Here is a 14,325-nt window from a genome sequence, read left to right on the forward strand (position 1 = left end):
TTAGAGTCCAAGTCCTTTGTAGCAGTAGTTTCAGAGGTAGCTTGTACCCCTGGAAAGCTGGTTTCATCTAAGGTTGTGGTTAGGGTGATCAGTGAGTGTGAGGGTAGAATTAAAGGGCGTTAGAACTAAAGATGACAAGATCCCCACACCCCAAGAACAGACCTCTGAGTAGAGAAACTGAAGGCACCCAGAGGGGAATTCTTCCAAGCTCCAATAGCAGGGGCTGTAGTGCCGGCACCAGGACTGGCATCAGTCTCCCGGCTACTAGCCCCATGTTCTGGACACTGACTCACTGTCATGGAACATGGGGCAATGGTCCTTCCTTCCTACTGTGGCCAGATTGAGCAATTAAAAATACACCATGCCCAGTTAAATTTGATTTTCAGATAAGTAGCAAATAATTTTTTTAGTATAAGGTGTCCCAAATACTATGTGGGACATAATCTAAAAAATTAGTGTTGTTTATCTGAAATTCGCTAAATCTGGCAACTGTAATCCTTAAAAATTTTTTTGAAGCACCAGACAGATTCAAGAATTGATTCAAAGAGATTTAAAAAAATAACTGTAATGCATTTATGGTACTTTTCTGTTTAACTCTGCCCACATTTAAGCTGTTGAACAACCCTGTTAGCTAGCAGCCGCCACGAACCCCTATCATAGTTTCAGAAAATGAGAGGTTAAGTCTTACTCTAGGATCTTCCATGCAGGGTGCCTTTCTGCCTCCTGGTGAACCTGCTTGCTTGGCTTTCATTCCTCTGTGGCCCTGTTAATGCCTATCGAGTTACAAGCTGCATGAGGAGTTGGTCAGATAAGACCGTCTCCCCTGGCCTTATGAGTTACTTATTTGACGGCAGCTGGTTGTTAGAGCATTCTCATGTGGACTCCAGAGTCTATGCTGTTAACAGCTGCTCTGTCCTGCCTCTTAGCCCAACAGCCTAATTGGGGTGGGGTGGGGCGGGGAGGGGGGTGGGTAGTGTAGGGGTCACATCCCCTCTACATTTGCTGAAGGGGGAGGGAGTGAAATAGGGCACCAGTGAGCAAGGGCGGGGAGTCTCCTGGTGGGGCAGCTTGTCTCCATATCCATGGCGTCCCAGGGCTCTTCTCTTACCCAGCTGGGGTATAATAAGTAGCACTGAAGGGACCTCCAAGCCTTGCCCAAACTCAGCAGCAGGGACAAATCAGCGGCTTTTGGGGAGCAAGGCCAATCTGGCTGAACTGGATTGGGGGAACTAGTCTTTACCCAAGAACTCCAATTCCCCATGTGCTTCTGGGACACTTGGCAAGTCTCTCCCATTTCTGCTGGAGTTTTCCCTGTTACTGAGTGTCCCCAGCCTGCAGGGCTGGAGCTGTTAGGACCCGGTCATTGGAGAGAGCAGGAAACTAAGGGTTAGTGAGGGTGCCCAACCTGTCACACTGGATAGATGGCTGGTTAGGACCTCTAGAGCCTGCCTGCCCCACGTCTTCCAGATGCAGCCAAAAGCCTTCCCTGGAGAAGTGCGAAGAAGTTAAGTCGCTGGTGGAAGTGGGGCCCCGCTCCCAGATCCACTTCAACCTGAGCACCCCTCCTTTTCTGTTATGTATCCCAGCTCCATGTGAGAAGCCGTTCTTAAAAACGGGGACTTTCTGGGACTCTGTTATAGGCACCATCAGTGGTTGTGGGGAGTGGTACCTGGAATGCTTGGGTCCCTGAGGCCCTGCCCTCCAGCCTGTGAGTGCGTGTAGTTGTGCACAAGGCATATTTCGTTGAGTGAGAAAATTGGCTTCCTGACCTGTGGGAAAAGCTCTGGATCACTAGGCAGAAACTGGGTGTTCAGTGTCAGCTCCACAACAATTCACTGGTCACTTTGGGCACAGCCTGGTCCCTCCTGGGCCTCAGTTTTCCTATCTGTACAATGGCATGAGTTCTCAGGTCCCTTCCAGCCTCTTCACTCCAATAACAGGGATAATCCAAAGTAATTTCTTGGAGATTCAGAAGCCTCATGCAGCAGAGAATGCCTTAGACTTAGGACAGTAAAAATGAGTTTGCATTACCTCAGGTGTGGTGGGTGACCACAGGGACAAGGGAAAACCAGCTTTGATGTCAGCAGCCTCCCACAGAAGGACAGTGGAGTCAGTGGGGCAACAGAGCATTGCAGCCTGCCCGAGGACTGGCTCTGAAATCCAGGGCCCAGCTGCTGGGTGATGAGCCTGCTCCTCCGGCAGGGCTTAGGAGAGCGTGCAGGAGCCCACAAGCTGGATATGGCTTGAAGAAGGGTTTTGTTTTTTAACGTGAATTCATTAACAGTATTTAGAAAGCAGAAAATGTCCCTTCCATGTCAAACTTATTTTTCTACCTTTCTTGAAAACTCGGAAGCTCTGGCAACATAAGCTTGTGTTCATGGGTGGCATTGCGACTGCGCTTGAGTGGGTGCTGCCCTCTTAGCTGGTGTCTGTGCTTCCCAGCTTGCCATCCCAGCCAGCCAGCCAGCCTTGTGATTCATGGTGTAGCCCAGGGCCTGGCGGCTTAAGTCTGGGACCTCTGGGGAGTTCCTGTGCTGTTTTGTTTGCTGCACACGCTCTCTGTTCTGTTTTCCACAGCCGATGTCTGGTGTTTGGGTTGAAGCACGCTGATTACAACTTGAAGGAGAACAGGGCATAGGTCTAGACTCCAAAGGGGTTGCAGTTGCCAGACTGCAGAGCTGTGCTGTTCAGACATAATGCAAAGGGGTAATTAACCTCTTTTCCCAGAAAAGAACGCTCTGGAAAGTCCTTCAAGAAGCACCCATCCCGAAGTAAATTTCTTATTTCAGCAAATATTTACTGTGGGCCAGCCATGTACAGGCTGCAGTCCTGGGTTCCAGCGGCCAGTGAGAAACGCAGGAAAGATCCCTCCCCTCGTGGAGCTCCCAGTCGTCGTCCACACATCCAGCACGTTGCCGGCTGGTGAAGCCCAAGGTGGAGTCAGGCTGTACCTGGGTTTCAATCCATCTCTGCTACCTACTAGGCAGGTGGGCTCTCTGAGCCTCAATTTCCTCATCTTTAAACTGGGAGTCTTCATCATCTTACCTGCCTCGTAGCTCCTAGCGTGGTTGTGAAAAATAAATGAGCTACTGCATGTGAAGAAGAACTTTGGCATTTTGCATGGATAGTGTATGGACTCAGCAATTGATTAGTCTAGTGGGGTTGAGATGCACAAAAATGCAACCATTTCGGGGGCTAATGAGTACTCTGAAGATCCCACATGATAGACTGAATTAGAACTTGATCCAGAGTTGCTAGTTGGGCAATTAGGGAAGGACTTGAGAAGAATTTATGCTGAGATCTGTGTGTCACACAGAATACATACTGTGTGACCCTGGGCAAGTCTCTTCCGTCAGTTTCATTTTCCGAACAACTGGAATGTCTTTCTGAAACAATTATGTGAAATTACACATAGCAAGTTAAACCAGTTCTTGGCACTTAGTACCCAGTAAAAGGTGGTTATTACGATTACCATTCTAACTAGAACCAGATGTGCTCTTCAGAAAGGCTGGGTTAGGGAGCTGGTGCTCGGAGGCCAGAGGCTTCACTGCCTGCTGATATATTTCAGCTGTGATGATGATTAGTTAATTAGCTTTGGGGTGGGACTTCAGGGACTAGTACCAGTAGTGGGAGTGACCACAGCCACCCCAGGACAGCAGAGTCCGTGTCTGGGCAGGGAGAGTCACTGCAGGCTATAGATAGTTGACTGGGGCCCGAGCCTGAGCTGGGCTGGGCCAGGTGGTATCATGTGACCAGAGCCCGCCGCCCCTGCCCCTCCTCCCAGGCCAAGGGGCGCAGACTCTTCAGAAGCTTCCTTTGAGCAGAGCCTCAAGATGATCGGACCTTCCGAAGGTTTCTTCTCTCTGTCCACTCCTTTCCATAAGGGCACCCTTCAGCCCCCTCCCGTGTTTCATCTGCAGGTCTGGGGGAACTTGGGGTGGGAAGGCTGGATAGAGAGAGGCTTCTGAGAGGTGGTGGCAGCGGTAGGAATCAGTGAAGAAGGTGAAGATGGTTAACACAGCATTTTTTTTTTTTTTATTCTGTAAAAGAGTGTTCCTGCCGGGGGTGGGGGTGGCGTTGGGATCAGTGAGGATGGGATGAAAAGACCAGGGTCCCCAAGCTCCTCCTCTGTGACTCCACCACACCCCCAGGCTGGATGACAGCTGAAAATACATCAGGCTTTTCTGACTCTGTCCCCAGGCTGTCCTGGGAGGGACGGGCACAGGTGGGTGATGTAATCTAGACTCCTACTGGCCTCTCTCCCTGCCCTTAAATGGTGTCTCTGCCTTCCACAGTGAGGGTCCTGGGCTGTAGCTCAGGCAGTGGTGGGGGCAGAATCCATGTCAGCTGGGGGCTTACCCCCGCCCCCGACCCCCATCCTCACTGGGGCAGATGCTGAAGTGGAGGGACTGGGAAGCGGGCCTGGAAGCAATGCCTCTTTCCTCACGGGACTGGGGGGTGCCACATGTGGGGCTTCTTCCGGGCCTGCTTGGTGGCAATTTCCCTTGTCTCTCTCTGGGTGCAGGAGAGGGGCTTGTCAGGTTGCCAGTGTCCAATCCTGGGAGTGTCGCTTGCCTTGCTCTGTGACCTTAGGTCTCCCTGCAGTGGGCCTTGGTTTTCTCCAGTGTGTAGAATGATACCCTGCAGCCCAGCCATTGAGGGCCTGCCCTACTGGCCACGACGAGGAGGTAATTTGGACCGTCCTCCAAGTGGCTGAGAGCACAGGATTTAGAGTCCGATTGCTTAGCTTCAAATCCTGTTCTGTTCCTTGCTGGCTGTGATCTTGGTAAATAACCTTTCCACCATGTACCTGGGTTTTCTCATTTGTAAAATGAGACCAATTAGAGAAACTAACTCAGCATTAGAACAGTGCGTGGCATCTAGTAAGTGATCCGTTAATATTAATACTAACAGTGTTAATATTAACAGTGTGTGGCATCTAGTAAGTGATCCGTTAATATTATGACCACGGCTTGTTGCTAGCATCTCTTCTGCTTTCATGAGAAGTCTCATCGGTTGAGATCTTACCTTTTCTTCCCTCTACCTCTAGATGTGAATTCCCTTTGTTCAGTTGAGGAAGGTGAGGGAGGCCCCAGGAAGGGTGGTAGGTAGTGTCTCCAAGGTTATACAACTGGTGAGTATTGGAGTCTGGACTAGGACCCAAGACTGATTTCAGGTGATCAGTTGCCTCTGGAGTCAAGGCAGGGCTGGGGCGTGGGTTCCCCTGGGATCCAGCAGTGCCTAGGATACTTGTTTCTCTGCCGGGGGGAAGGCTCCGGCTGAGGGTTGAGGCCACAGACTCAGGAACTAGCAACTGGAAAGCAAAGCTTCTTTTCTTCTCTAGTGTGAAATCCTAGAGGAGATGGGTGTGTGAACTCTCCGTTCATTAAACAAACGTCAGCCGTGTTGCCAGGCCCTGAGCTAGACTCTGGGATCACTGCTATGAAAGCACCCTGGTACCTGCTCTTAAGGGCTGGGGTGGGCTGAATGGTAGATAAGTAACCAGGCACCTAACACAACGCAGTGAGAGTGCAGAGCCAGGGCACTTGGCCTAGGATCTGGTTGGACTCCTCCAAGGAGGTCGACCTAATGGCCAGGTATATGGCAGCAGGTGGATATGAACTCCAGTAATGCAGCCCCTAAGCCCCTACAAATTACCTTGTTCCCCAAGGTAGAAGTTCTTTGCGATCAGGGTAAATTCTGTCTTTTTAGATACTTTGCTCATCTCTAGGAGATGATGCCAGCCTCACAATAAATATTTGGCCTTCGCCTCTTCTCCTGGCACTAAGGCCTGAAACCTAGTAGTTCCCTTTGGCCAGCCCCATCCTGCAGGCCTTCTCCCATCTTACCCGGCCCCATCTCACTTCACCTGCACTCATCCCTGTTTCATTTCCAGCTTTTCCTTTCCTCTTACCAGTTCTTTTTACCACAACCTGATGAGGTTGACTCACCCACGTGCCTTCTCCCCCTAAACCTCCCCTAGTTTCCCGCTTCTTAGACCTCCTAGATCTGGCCCTTCTAGGTAGCTTTTTTTCCAAAAGATCAGCAGCTTTAGGATCTTTCTGGAACAAGCAATATAGAAAATATAGTTGACCTTTGAACAACACAGGTTTGAACTGTGTGGGTCCACTTATATGTGTTTTTTTTCAATAGTAAAAGCAGCCCCACATGATGTGCGATTGGATTTTTCGACTATGTCGGGGGTGGGTGCCCCTATCCCCTGTGTTGTCACGTTCCCCTGGTCAGCTTGGGATTGTGGGGGAGTAGGGAATCAGTGGGCTCTTTCGGTGGCAGTAGGGCACTCCCATTAATTGGAGACTGAAGTTTTAGTACTTTACCATGTCCCTTTGTGATCTTGGTGAACAGAATGTCAGGCAGGGTGATTACAGGATCTGATTCCTCCCAATTTTGAAGGAGTTTTTATTAGAGGAAATAGACAGTGACCTGAAAAACTTTGCCTTAAACCTTTTCCAGTAGTTTTCAGGAACACCTTGCCCTCTGACTGACCCCCCTTTCCAACTTTGTGTTGATGAAGTTGACGTTGCAGGCCTTTTGGCGTGCTGTTGTACTGGTAGCATGCAGGCGGTGCTGTTGGAGTGTGGAGGCTGGGTCCCTGGAGAAGTGACTGCTGCCACAGCTCGTGTGTAGCCGAGGGAGGTCATCTTCTCGTGGCTGCCCCTGCTGGTCCTAGTCAGGGAACTAGGTGGTATTAGCCTTCTCTGGGCCAAACCAGAATTAGCAAGAAAATCAGTGTGGACTAAGTAGTTCCCTGGGCCTCAGGGCTTCATCCTCTTGGGACTGAGAGGGGTTTTCTGGTTCTCCACTGCCCAGCACTGGGAATGGGGGATGCTGTGGGTTGGGTTACAGAGCCCCAGCTCTCCTGTGGCACGTGGGGTGTCTTGAGGGGGCAGTGGCTCCGGTGTGGGGTGGAAGCCAAGAATGCAGTGGCCTCACAGTTAGGAGTCAGGCAAGGACTCTCTCTACGCGTTAAGGGAACACGCGTCTGATCAAGGCGTAGAACATTCCTTTTGAGACCAGCCGGACAAATTTCTCTGCTCAGGGACTGGGGGCAGCTCCTGACCCCTGGCATGGCTGGCCAACAATGGAGGCAAAGTGACGGGTGAGCAGTGGGTGAGCAGAGCCCCAGGGTATGTATCTTTTCCCGTGGATCTCTGGGGGAGGAAGGGTTCAGAAACTCTTGGTCTTCAGAACCAAGTTGGAAAAATAAGCGTAGGTGTAGGAAGGATCAGACCTATTAGAGCCACTGCCTTAAAAGAATTTTTTTTTCTTTTTAAAAAGCCCCTGGACTTCTCTGGCAGCGCAGTGGTTAAAACTCCGCCCTTCCACTAGAGGCGGCGTGGGTTTGATCCCTGGCTGGGGAACGGAGGTCCTGCAGGCCATGCAGTACAGCCAAAGAAAACTAAAACATAAAACACAAAAATCCCCGCCTGCCCTTGTTGAAACTACTGGAGAACCCCAAACAAAATCACTGTGAACATACTACTTAACTCCTGGTAATACTCGGTTATGTCTCCTTCTAGAGTTTCTACTGTGTGTATGTGTACGTATACGGTTTTTACTTACTTTACAAAAATAGGGTTATAACTTTTCTCATTTATTGTGTTTATCTTTTCATATCAGTAGAGATCATTATCTTTTTATGACCATTCTAAAAGTTGTTGAACTTTTATTTAGCCAGTTCCCTGCTATTGGACATGTATTGTTTTCAGTTTTTTTGAAATTATGAATAGCCCTTTCAACATCTTTGCACATAACCCTAAACACTTGTCTAATTTGTATCATTAGGATAAATCCCTAAAGGTGGAACCATTGAGTCAAATGGGGGTCTCACTTTTTCTTTAGGAACTTGGAAGGCAGGCACATCTTCTCTGAATGGCTCAGTCTTCTGTTGACCACAGGTCACTGAGGACAGGGCTGGCCCTGACATGTGGGGCTTAGAAGAGGTCCTTGGATTGCCCACTTAGGGTTTGTATCTTGCCTTCCTAAGTCTGCTCACACACAGACTTCTAGAATGTTAGAGCCAGAGGGGGTCTTTCAGATCCCTTTATGGAATCTGGGGCAATTCAGGAGCCCTGAATTACAGAGCAAACCCTGGCATGGACTCAGTTCCCTTTTTCACAAGAGGGTATAGAGCTGTGAGAGTCCTCCGAGTTGAGTTCTTGGGGTTTCGGCTGCTTGCTCCTTCCATGGTCGCACTTCCCATGATTTCTTCAGAAAGAGGTGTTTGAGCATGTGTCCTTCCCATCCCCACCACGTCTTCCTCCTTTGGGAAGCTGCAGGTTGCTTGGTGGAGTTGGGTAGTGATGAGGTTGAGGAGCTGGCCGTGGGCCCCTCCCATGGGCTCTGCATAACTATCTCTCCCTTCTTGTTCCCACAGAACATGCTGCTCCGGCCAAGGTGGTGAGGGCAGCAGTTCCTAAACAGCGCAAAGGTAGCAAGGTAAGAAATAGGAGTTGCCAGCCCAAGCAGGGACTTCCTGGAGGTGGTAGCCTGTTTTCTGTTGTAGTGAGTGCTTCTGGGCTGCAAGGTACTTCTGGGTTCTCTCTGAATAGCAGGGGCACTTTTTCTGGGTCTCTACATTGTGGATGGTCCTCGTGGACAAACTGATTTTGGCCTCTGATCTCTCGGTGGAGCTGTATTTTGGATGAGGGCCTGAATGGTGGAGGCAGGGTTACCCTGGAGCCCTCATAGAATATGCCTTGCAGGTTGGTGACTTTGGAGATGCAATCAACTGGCCAACACCTGGAGAGATAGCCCACAAGAGTGTGCAGGTGAGTCTGTGGGGAGGGATGGGCAGGTTTGAATTCTGTCTACCTGTTCACATTTGGCCTCAAGCTTTCAGAGCCTCAGGTGTTACCTTTCTGTTTTTTTAAGAGGCGTGGTTGGTACAATATGGGCAACATTGAAATAGCTAAGAATCATTCTTTGCACCCTAGCTGTGTGTCAGGGACTGCCAAGTGCTGTTTTTTCACCATTTCATCTAACCCTCAGTGACTCCTAGATAGGTCCTTCAGTAATTCCCATTTTACAGATGAGGCCACTGAGGCTGGGGAAGGTTAATTATTGGCCCTTGATGGCCAAGTGGGGATTGGAAGTCAGGTGTGTTGTATTGTTCCAAAGCCTGTGTTCTCCATCGCTGCACTTGGATTGCCTGTCAGTGGTCATTAGGCCAGGTACCCGCCTCCAGACCACAGGTCATGGGAAAGCTTATATAACTTCCCTGAGCCCTAGCAGAAGATGGACTCCTGGTCTGTCCTCTCCTTCCCAGCACTTTCATTCTGGGCTGACAGCTAGGTCCCTCACCGGCTCTGGCCACTGGCCTTCAGTTCACAGACAGGGTTGGTGTGGACAGACCAGGGGCCAGCATCTCCTCTGTCCCACAGGTGACCTGAACTATGTGGTCCTGTTGTAGGGAGTAAAACAATTGTTTGTTGCAGGCTGCAGCCCCGGCCCTGGGGGTTGTCTCTGTCATTTAGACTTAAGGAAGCTGGAGAGACAGGTTGTCCTCTACCTCCTGCCTGTTTGACTACTCTTCCCAGCAAAAGCATCTCAGGCATGAAAGTAGGACCTTAGAATACATCCAGCCCAACCCGCCGTCACATGCTCCAGCTCCTCAACCCCGTCCTTCCAGTGACGGGGAGCTCCCTTCTTTCCCATCCCAAGAGGCTCTCAGACTCACATCACCTCCCTGTTCCTCTGCTTCCCGCTGCAGCCACAGTCCCACAAGTCTCAGCCTGCCCGCAAGCTGCCACCCAAAAAGGACATGAAGGAACAGGAGAAAGGAGAGGGGAGTGATAGTAAGGAGAGCCCGAAAACCAAATCAGATGAATCGGGGGAGGAGAAGAATGGGGACGAGGACTACCAGCGAGGCGGGCAGAAGAAGAAAGGTGAGTGACCTGGAGCAGGACTCGGGAGAAGGTGGTAGGGCAGAACCAGGAAATGTCAGAACGCCAGGGCTGCTGGAGCAATCTCAGGAGCCCCCCGCAAGAAGTCCTTGGGAGGCTGATGGGTGTAGGCCACTGGGTCAGCAAGCTTCACTCCAACTATCTGTCCATCAGTTCCTTTTCTTTAACAAGCATTTGGTAAGCCCTGTCCTCAGCCCTGGGGCTCTAGCAGTGCAGAAGACGGGGGCAGGGGTCTCTGCCTCAGAGTGTTCTTTGTGTGTCTTGATGTATTGCTGTCCCGTGTTAGATATCATTTAAAGACAGGAATTCCCATTGCTCTGGCTGAAATGGCTAGAGTACAGGTTTGGCTGCTCTCATACATATCCAAAGGAGCAGTGGTTTAACCAGGATGGAAGGTTATTTCTCTCACCTGAGAGCTGGGTGGAAGTAGGCCAGGTGCAGCTCTTTGATTCCTTTGTCTTGCTGTGTGTTGGCTCTTCTCATTCCAGGTGACTCACTCCACCTAGCAGGATGGGGAAAGGGGGGAGTAGCTCCCTGCCTTTTAGGGACTCACCCTGGAATTGACTGCTTCCACTCAGCTCCCCTGGGCAGAATTTTGGCACGTGTCTAAGGGAGGCTGAAGGTGCAGTCTTGATTCTGGGCTGCCATGTGTCTGGTTCCAGAGGGGGTTCTCTTGACGGTGGAGAAATTGATATTGGGAGTCAACCAAGAGTGTCCATCACAGTGAAGTCCACCACCTTCTTATTTTAGAGATGAAAATGAGGTCCAGTGAGGGAAAGGAGTTTGCCCAAAGTCACCAGATGGTGATTCAGGCCTGAAACCCCAGACAGGGACAGAAGTGTTGGGGGTAGGGATGGCCAGGAGGGACCTCTCCTTCAAGCCTTTCTTGTACCCATGCTGTCCTCCAGGGAACAAACACAAGTGGGTTCCGTTGCAAATAGACATGAAGCCTGAAGTGCCCAGAGAGAAACTGGCCTCTCGCCCTACTCGCCCGCCGGAGCCACGACACACACCTGCCAACCGCGGGGAGATCAAAGGTATGCGCCTCCCACCATGGAGGGCCTGGGCATGGGGCTCCTCCTCAGGCCTGACCCGGTGCCCTCTCTCCCCATAGGGTCTGAGCCTGCCACCTACGTGCCCGTGCCCGTGGCCCCCCCCACCCCAGCCTGGCAAGCAGAGACCAAATCGGAGCCTGCCTGGCACGACCAGGATGAGACATCGAGTGTGAAGAGTGATGGGGCTGGTGGGGCGCGGGCTTCCTTCCGTGGCCGTGGACGGGGGCGTGGTCGCGGCCGGGGACGCGGCCGGGGTGGCACTCGAAGTACGTGAGGCCCCTTTGGGCTCCGGGATGTCCGAGGGAGTGCGGTGGGGGGCGGGCAGGGATCTCCTCTCCCTCATGACGCCCGTTTCCCCCTTAGCCCATTTTGACTACCAGTTTGGCTACCGAAAGTTTGATGGTGCAGAGGGGCCGCGCACCCCCAAGTACATGAACAACATCACCTACTACTTTGACAATGTCAGCAGTACTGAGCTTTACAGCGTGGACCAGGAGCTGCTTAAAGACTACATCAAGCGCCAGATGTAAGTGGACAGGCGCCTTCCTCCTGGAGACATGGGTAGGATTGGGGGCTGCCCGAGGATGGTAGCCTGGTAGAGTAGGGCTGTGCAGGCCCTTCTGGTGCTAGCAGCAGTTGCTGCCTCTGGCTGGAGCTGAGAAAGGTAACTTGAGAGAACTATACTACTATTTAAAAAATTAATTAGTTAATTTTTTTAAAAGGAGAGAAAATGTCTAGATTCTACTCCGCTTTATCCCTTTATCTGTAACGGCAGCCTTGTCAGAATGCTAGCATATTGGTGAGGCTCAGTGCTCAGTGCTTTATAAGCATTCTCTTATTTAGTCCTGTAGTTGTCTACTTAATTTGTATGAGCTGCGTTTTATCCCCTTTTTATTGATGAGCATACAGGCCCAGTAACTTGCCTAACTGGTAAGTGACAAGGCACAGATTTGAGTCCATTTCTGTCTGATTTGCAAAACCTTAGCTCCTAGCCTCTCTAATATGTTGTTTCTCAGTCCAGTGGGGGAGCCATACAAGGAAACAGATCATTGCAGAAGAGTGTGATAAGAGGCTTAGGAGCAGAAGAGAAAGTGACCAACAGTATTGGGACTGGGTTTTACAGGAGGATGAGGAGCTTGTCAGGCATACAAAGAGGCTGAAGGGCAGAGAGCAGTTTGACCCAAGGTTAGGGAGCCATGAAAGGGTAACATCATCTCTTTTCAGCCTTTAGGACTGTAAGTACAGTAGGGACGGGGTTGGTCAGAGGCTGTGTGAGCTTCCTGGAGTGTACAGAACAAGGAAGGCATGTTCACAAATGATGAAGCAATCACACTTCTTCTCCCCTCCACCCAGTGAATACTACTTCAGCGTGGACAATTTAGAGCGAGACTTCTTCCTGCGACGGAAAATGGATGCTGACGGTTTCCTTCCCATCACACTTATTGCGTCCTTCCACCGAGTACAGGCCCTTACCACTGACATTTCACTCATTTTTGCGGTATGTCTCCCTCCCTGGGGCTGGGGTGCAGAGGAAAGAAACATCCTTACTTAAGGAGCTGGAATTTGGGCCAAGGCAGAAAACCCTGGAAGAGTCCCCATCTCATTACTTATGCTAAGATTCTAAGGCTCGGCCAGCCTCTCTGTCCCTCCCCCTTCCCCTTCCCCTTCTCTCTCTCTCTCTCTCTCTCTCTCTCTCTCTCTCTCTTTCTTCTCCCCCCACCCATCCCTTTATTATGGAAAATTTACAAAAGTAGACACAATGGTATAATGAGCCCATCACCCAGCCTCAGCATCTATCAGCTCATGACCAGTCTTATTCCATCTGTCTCCTCATGTTTCCTTTCCCAAATTACTTTGAAGGAAATCTCCGGTAATCTGACATTTCATCCATGTTTCAGTATCTGTCTCTAAAAGATAAAGGCCTGTTTAAAAAAAAAAAATCAGTATATCATTATTGCATGTAAAAATATTAACAGTTCTTTAATATCACCAAATATCTGGTCAGTTGCAAATTCACCCCACTTGTCAAAAATGTTTTGTTTTGGTAGTTTATGAGAATCAGGATCCAGATAAGACCAATCAATATATTGTCTTATTAAGTCTCCTCCTCTCCCTCTCTTTTTCCTTGCAGTTTATTTTTTGAATATGCTAGATTGTATATCTTGTAGAATTTTCCATAGGACAGAGTGATACCATTTCACATGTTCTTCTGTACTCGAAACTTTTTTGTAAATTGGTTATTGAGTGGCCTGATGAGATTCAGGTTTTGGTTGTTTTTTTTTTTTCCCCCCTCCTCGTCAAGAATACTTTATAGATAGTGATGTATTCTCTCAGATGGCACTTAATGGTTCACTTGGTTCTCTTTTTTGCCATATAAGCTGCAAATCACTGCCTGTTACTTCATTAGGGACTACAAAATGTTTATATTCTATCAATCTGTCTTTATTTGTTAGCTGGAATACCTCTTTAAGGAGGTACTTTGCATTATCAAGTATTTGGTTACCAAGAAGTAGGTACTTTGTACAGGAAGGGCAGATAAGTGCTTGATCTTTTCCTTTGTTAACCAGTTTTCAGAATTACGAGCTGATCCCTAATAACCTTCAAAGGTGAACAGTGAGTTTCGAGTTTGTTTTTCTTGTATTAGTATCATTTGATATCATTACAAACTTGTAGATTCAAACATTTTGTTTATTTCAACTTATTGTAGTTATTATGCTGAATCAAATTGTTGCATCTTTGGCCAGTGGGACCCTCGTTCATCTTGTACATTTCCTGTCCCAGATCTGAAATTGGCTGTTTTTTTTTAAGGAACTCTAGGTCCTCTATTTTGGGGAAGTGGTATTTTTGGTATTTAGATACCACAGTTTGTTCATTTGTTCAGCGGTGTTCATTGCTACTTGATTGGTCGTTGTTTCTAGAGGTTTTTGTTTGTTTGTTTTAATAAAATACATCATGAGGTTATACTGATATTTTCTATTAAAATTTCTATAGGGTCTGTACATAACCCCAAGTATCTTATTTGTAACTACTACTTTCTCCCATGCCAAAAATCCTAATTCCTAACAACATCAACATAACTATTCATTTGTTTTACTCTACAGTTTATGTACATTATACTTATAGTACCTCTCCTACTCCTAAAAAGTTTTTTTTCCTATTTATACAGTCAGTGACTATTTTCAACTTGAAATAATTTTTGTGTGGTTGTTTCTTTAACTTAATATATATTAATTTCATTAGTTTCGCTTTGCTTTCTTACCCCTAATTTCTTATTTGTTTTACATTTATAGAAAACATTTATGTGGTTCTAAAGTCAGATGGTATGTTCATAGGAGCCCAACTTA

The 14,325-nt window shown here is 48.8% G+C and overlaps 1 protein-coding gene across 3 annotated transcripts in view; it reads left to right on the plus strand.

The window, feature by feature from the left end:
* LARP1 (La ribonucleoprotein 1, translational regulator) overlaps positions 1-14,325 on the plus strand; it is a 90,069-nt gene that overhangs the window by 58,086 nt on the left and 17,658 nt on the right. For all 3 annotated transcript variants that reach the window (XM_059917575.1, XM_059917574.1, XM_059917576.1), the window contains 7 exons: positions 8,399-8,460; positions 8,727-8,792; positions 9,734-9,908; positions 10,835-10,963; positions 11,041-11,247; positions 11,345-11,507; positions 12,335-12,479. In XM_059917575.1, coding sequence (XP_059773558.1) covers positions 9,785-9,908; positions 10,835-10,963; positions 11,041-11,247; positions 11,345-11,507; positions 12,335-12,479 — 768 coding nt within the window. In that variant the 5' untranslated portion in view covers positions 8,399-8,460; positions 8,727-8,792; positions 9,734-9,784. The remainder of the gene's footprint in view (positions 1-8,398; positions 8,461-8,726; positions 8,793-9,733; positions 9,909-10,834; positions 10,964-11,040; positions 11,248-11,344; positions 11,508-12,334; positions 12,480-14,325) is intronic.

The sequence above is a fragment of the Balaenoptera ricei genome, chromosome 3 (assembly GCF_028023285.1).
Source record: "Balaenoptera ricei isolate mBalRic1 chromosome 3, mBalRic1.hap2, whole genome shotgun sequence".
Classification (NCBI taxonomy): domain Eukaryota; kingdom Metazoa; phylum Chordata; class Mammalia; order Artiodactyla; family Balaenopteridae; genus Balaenoptera; species Balaenoptera ricei.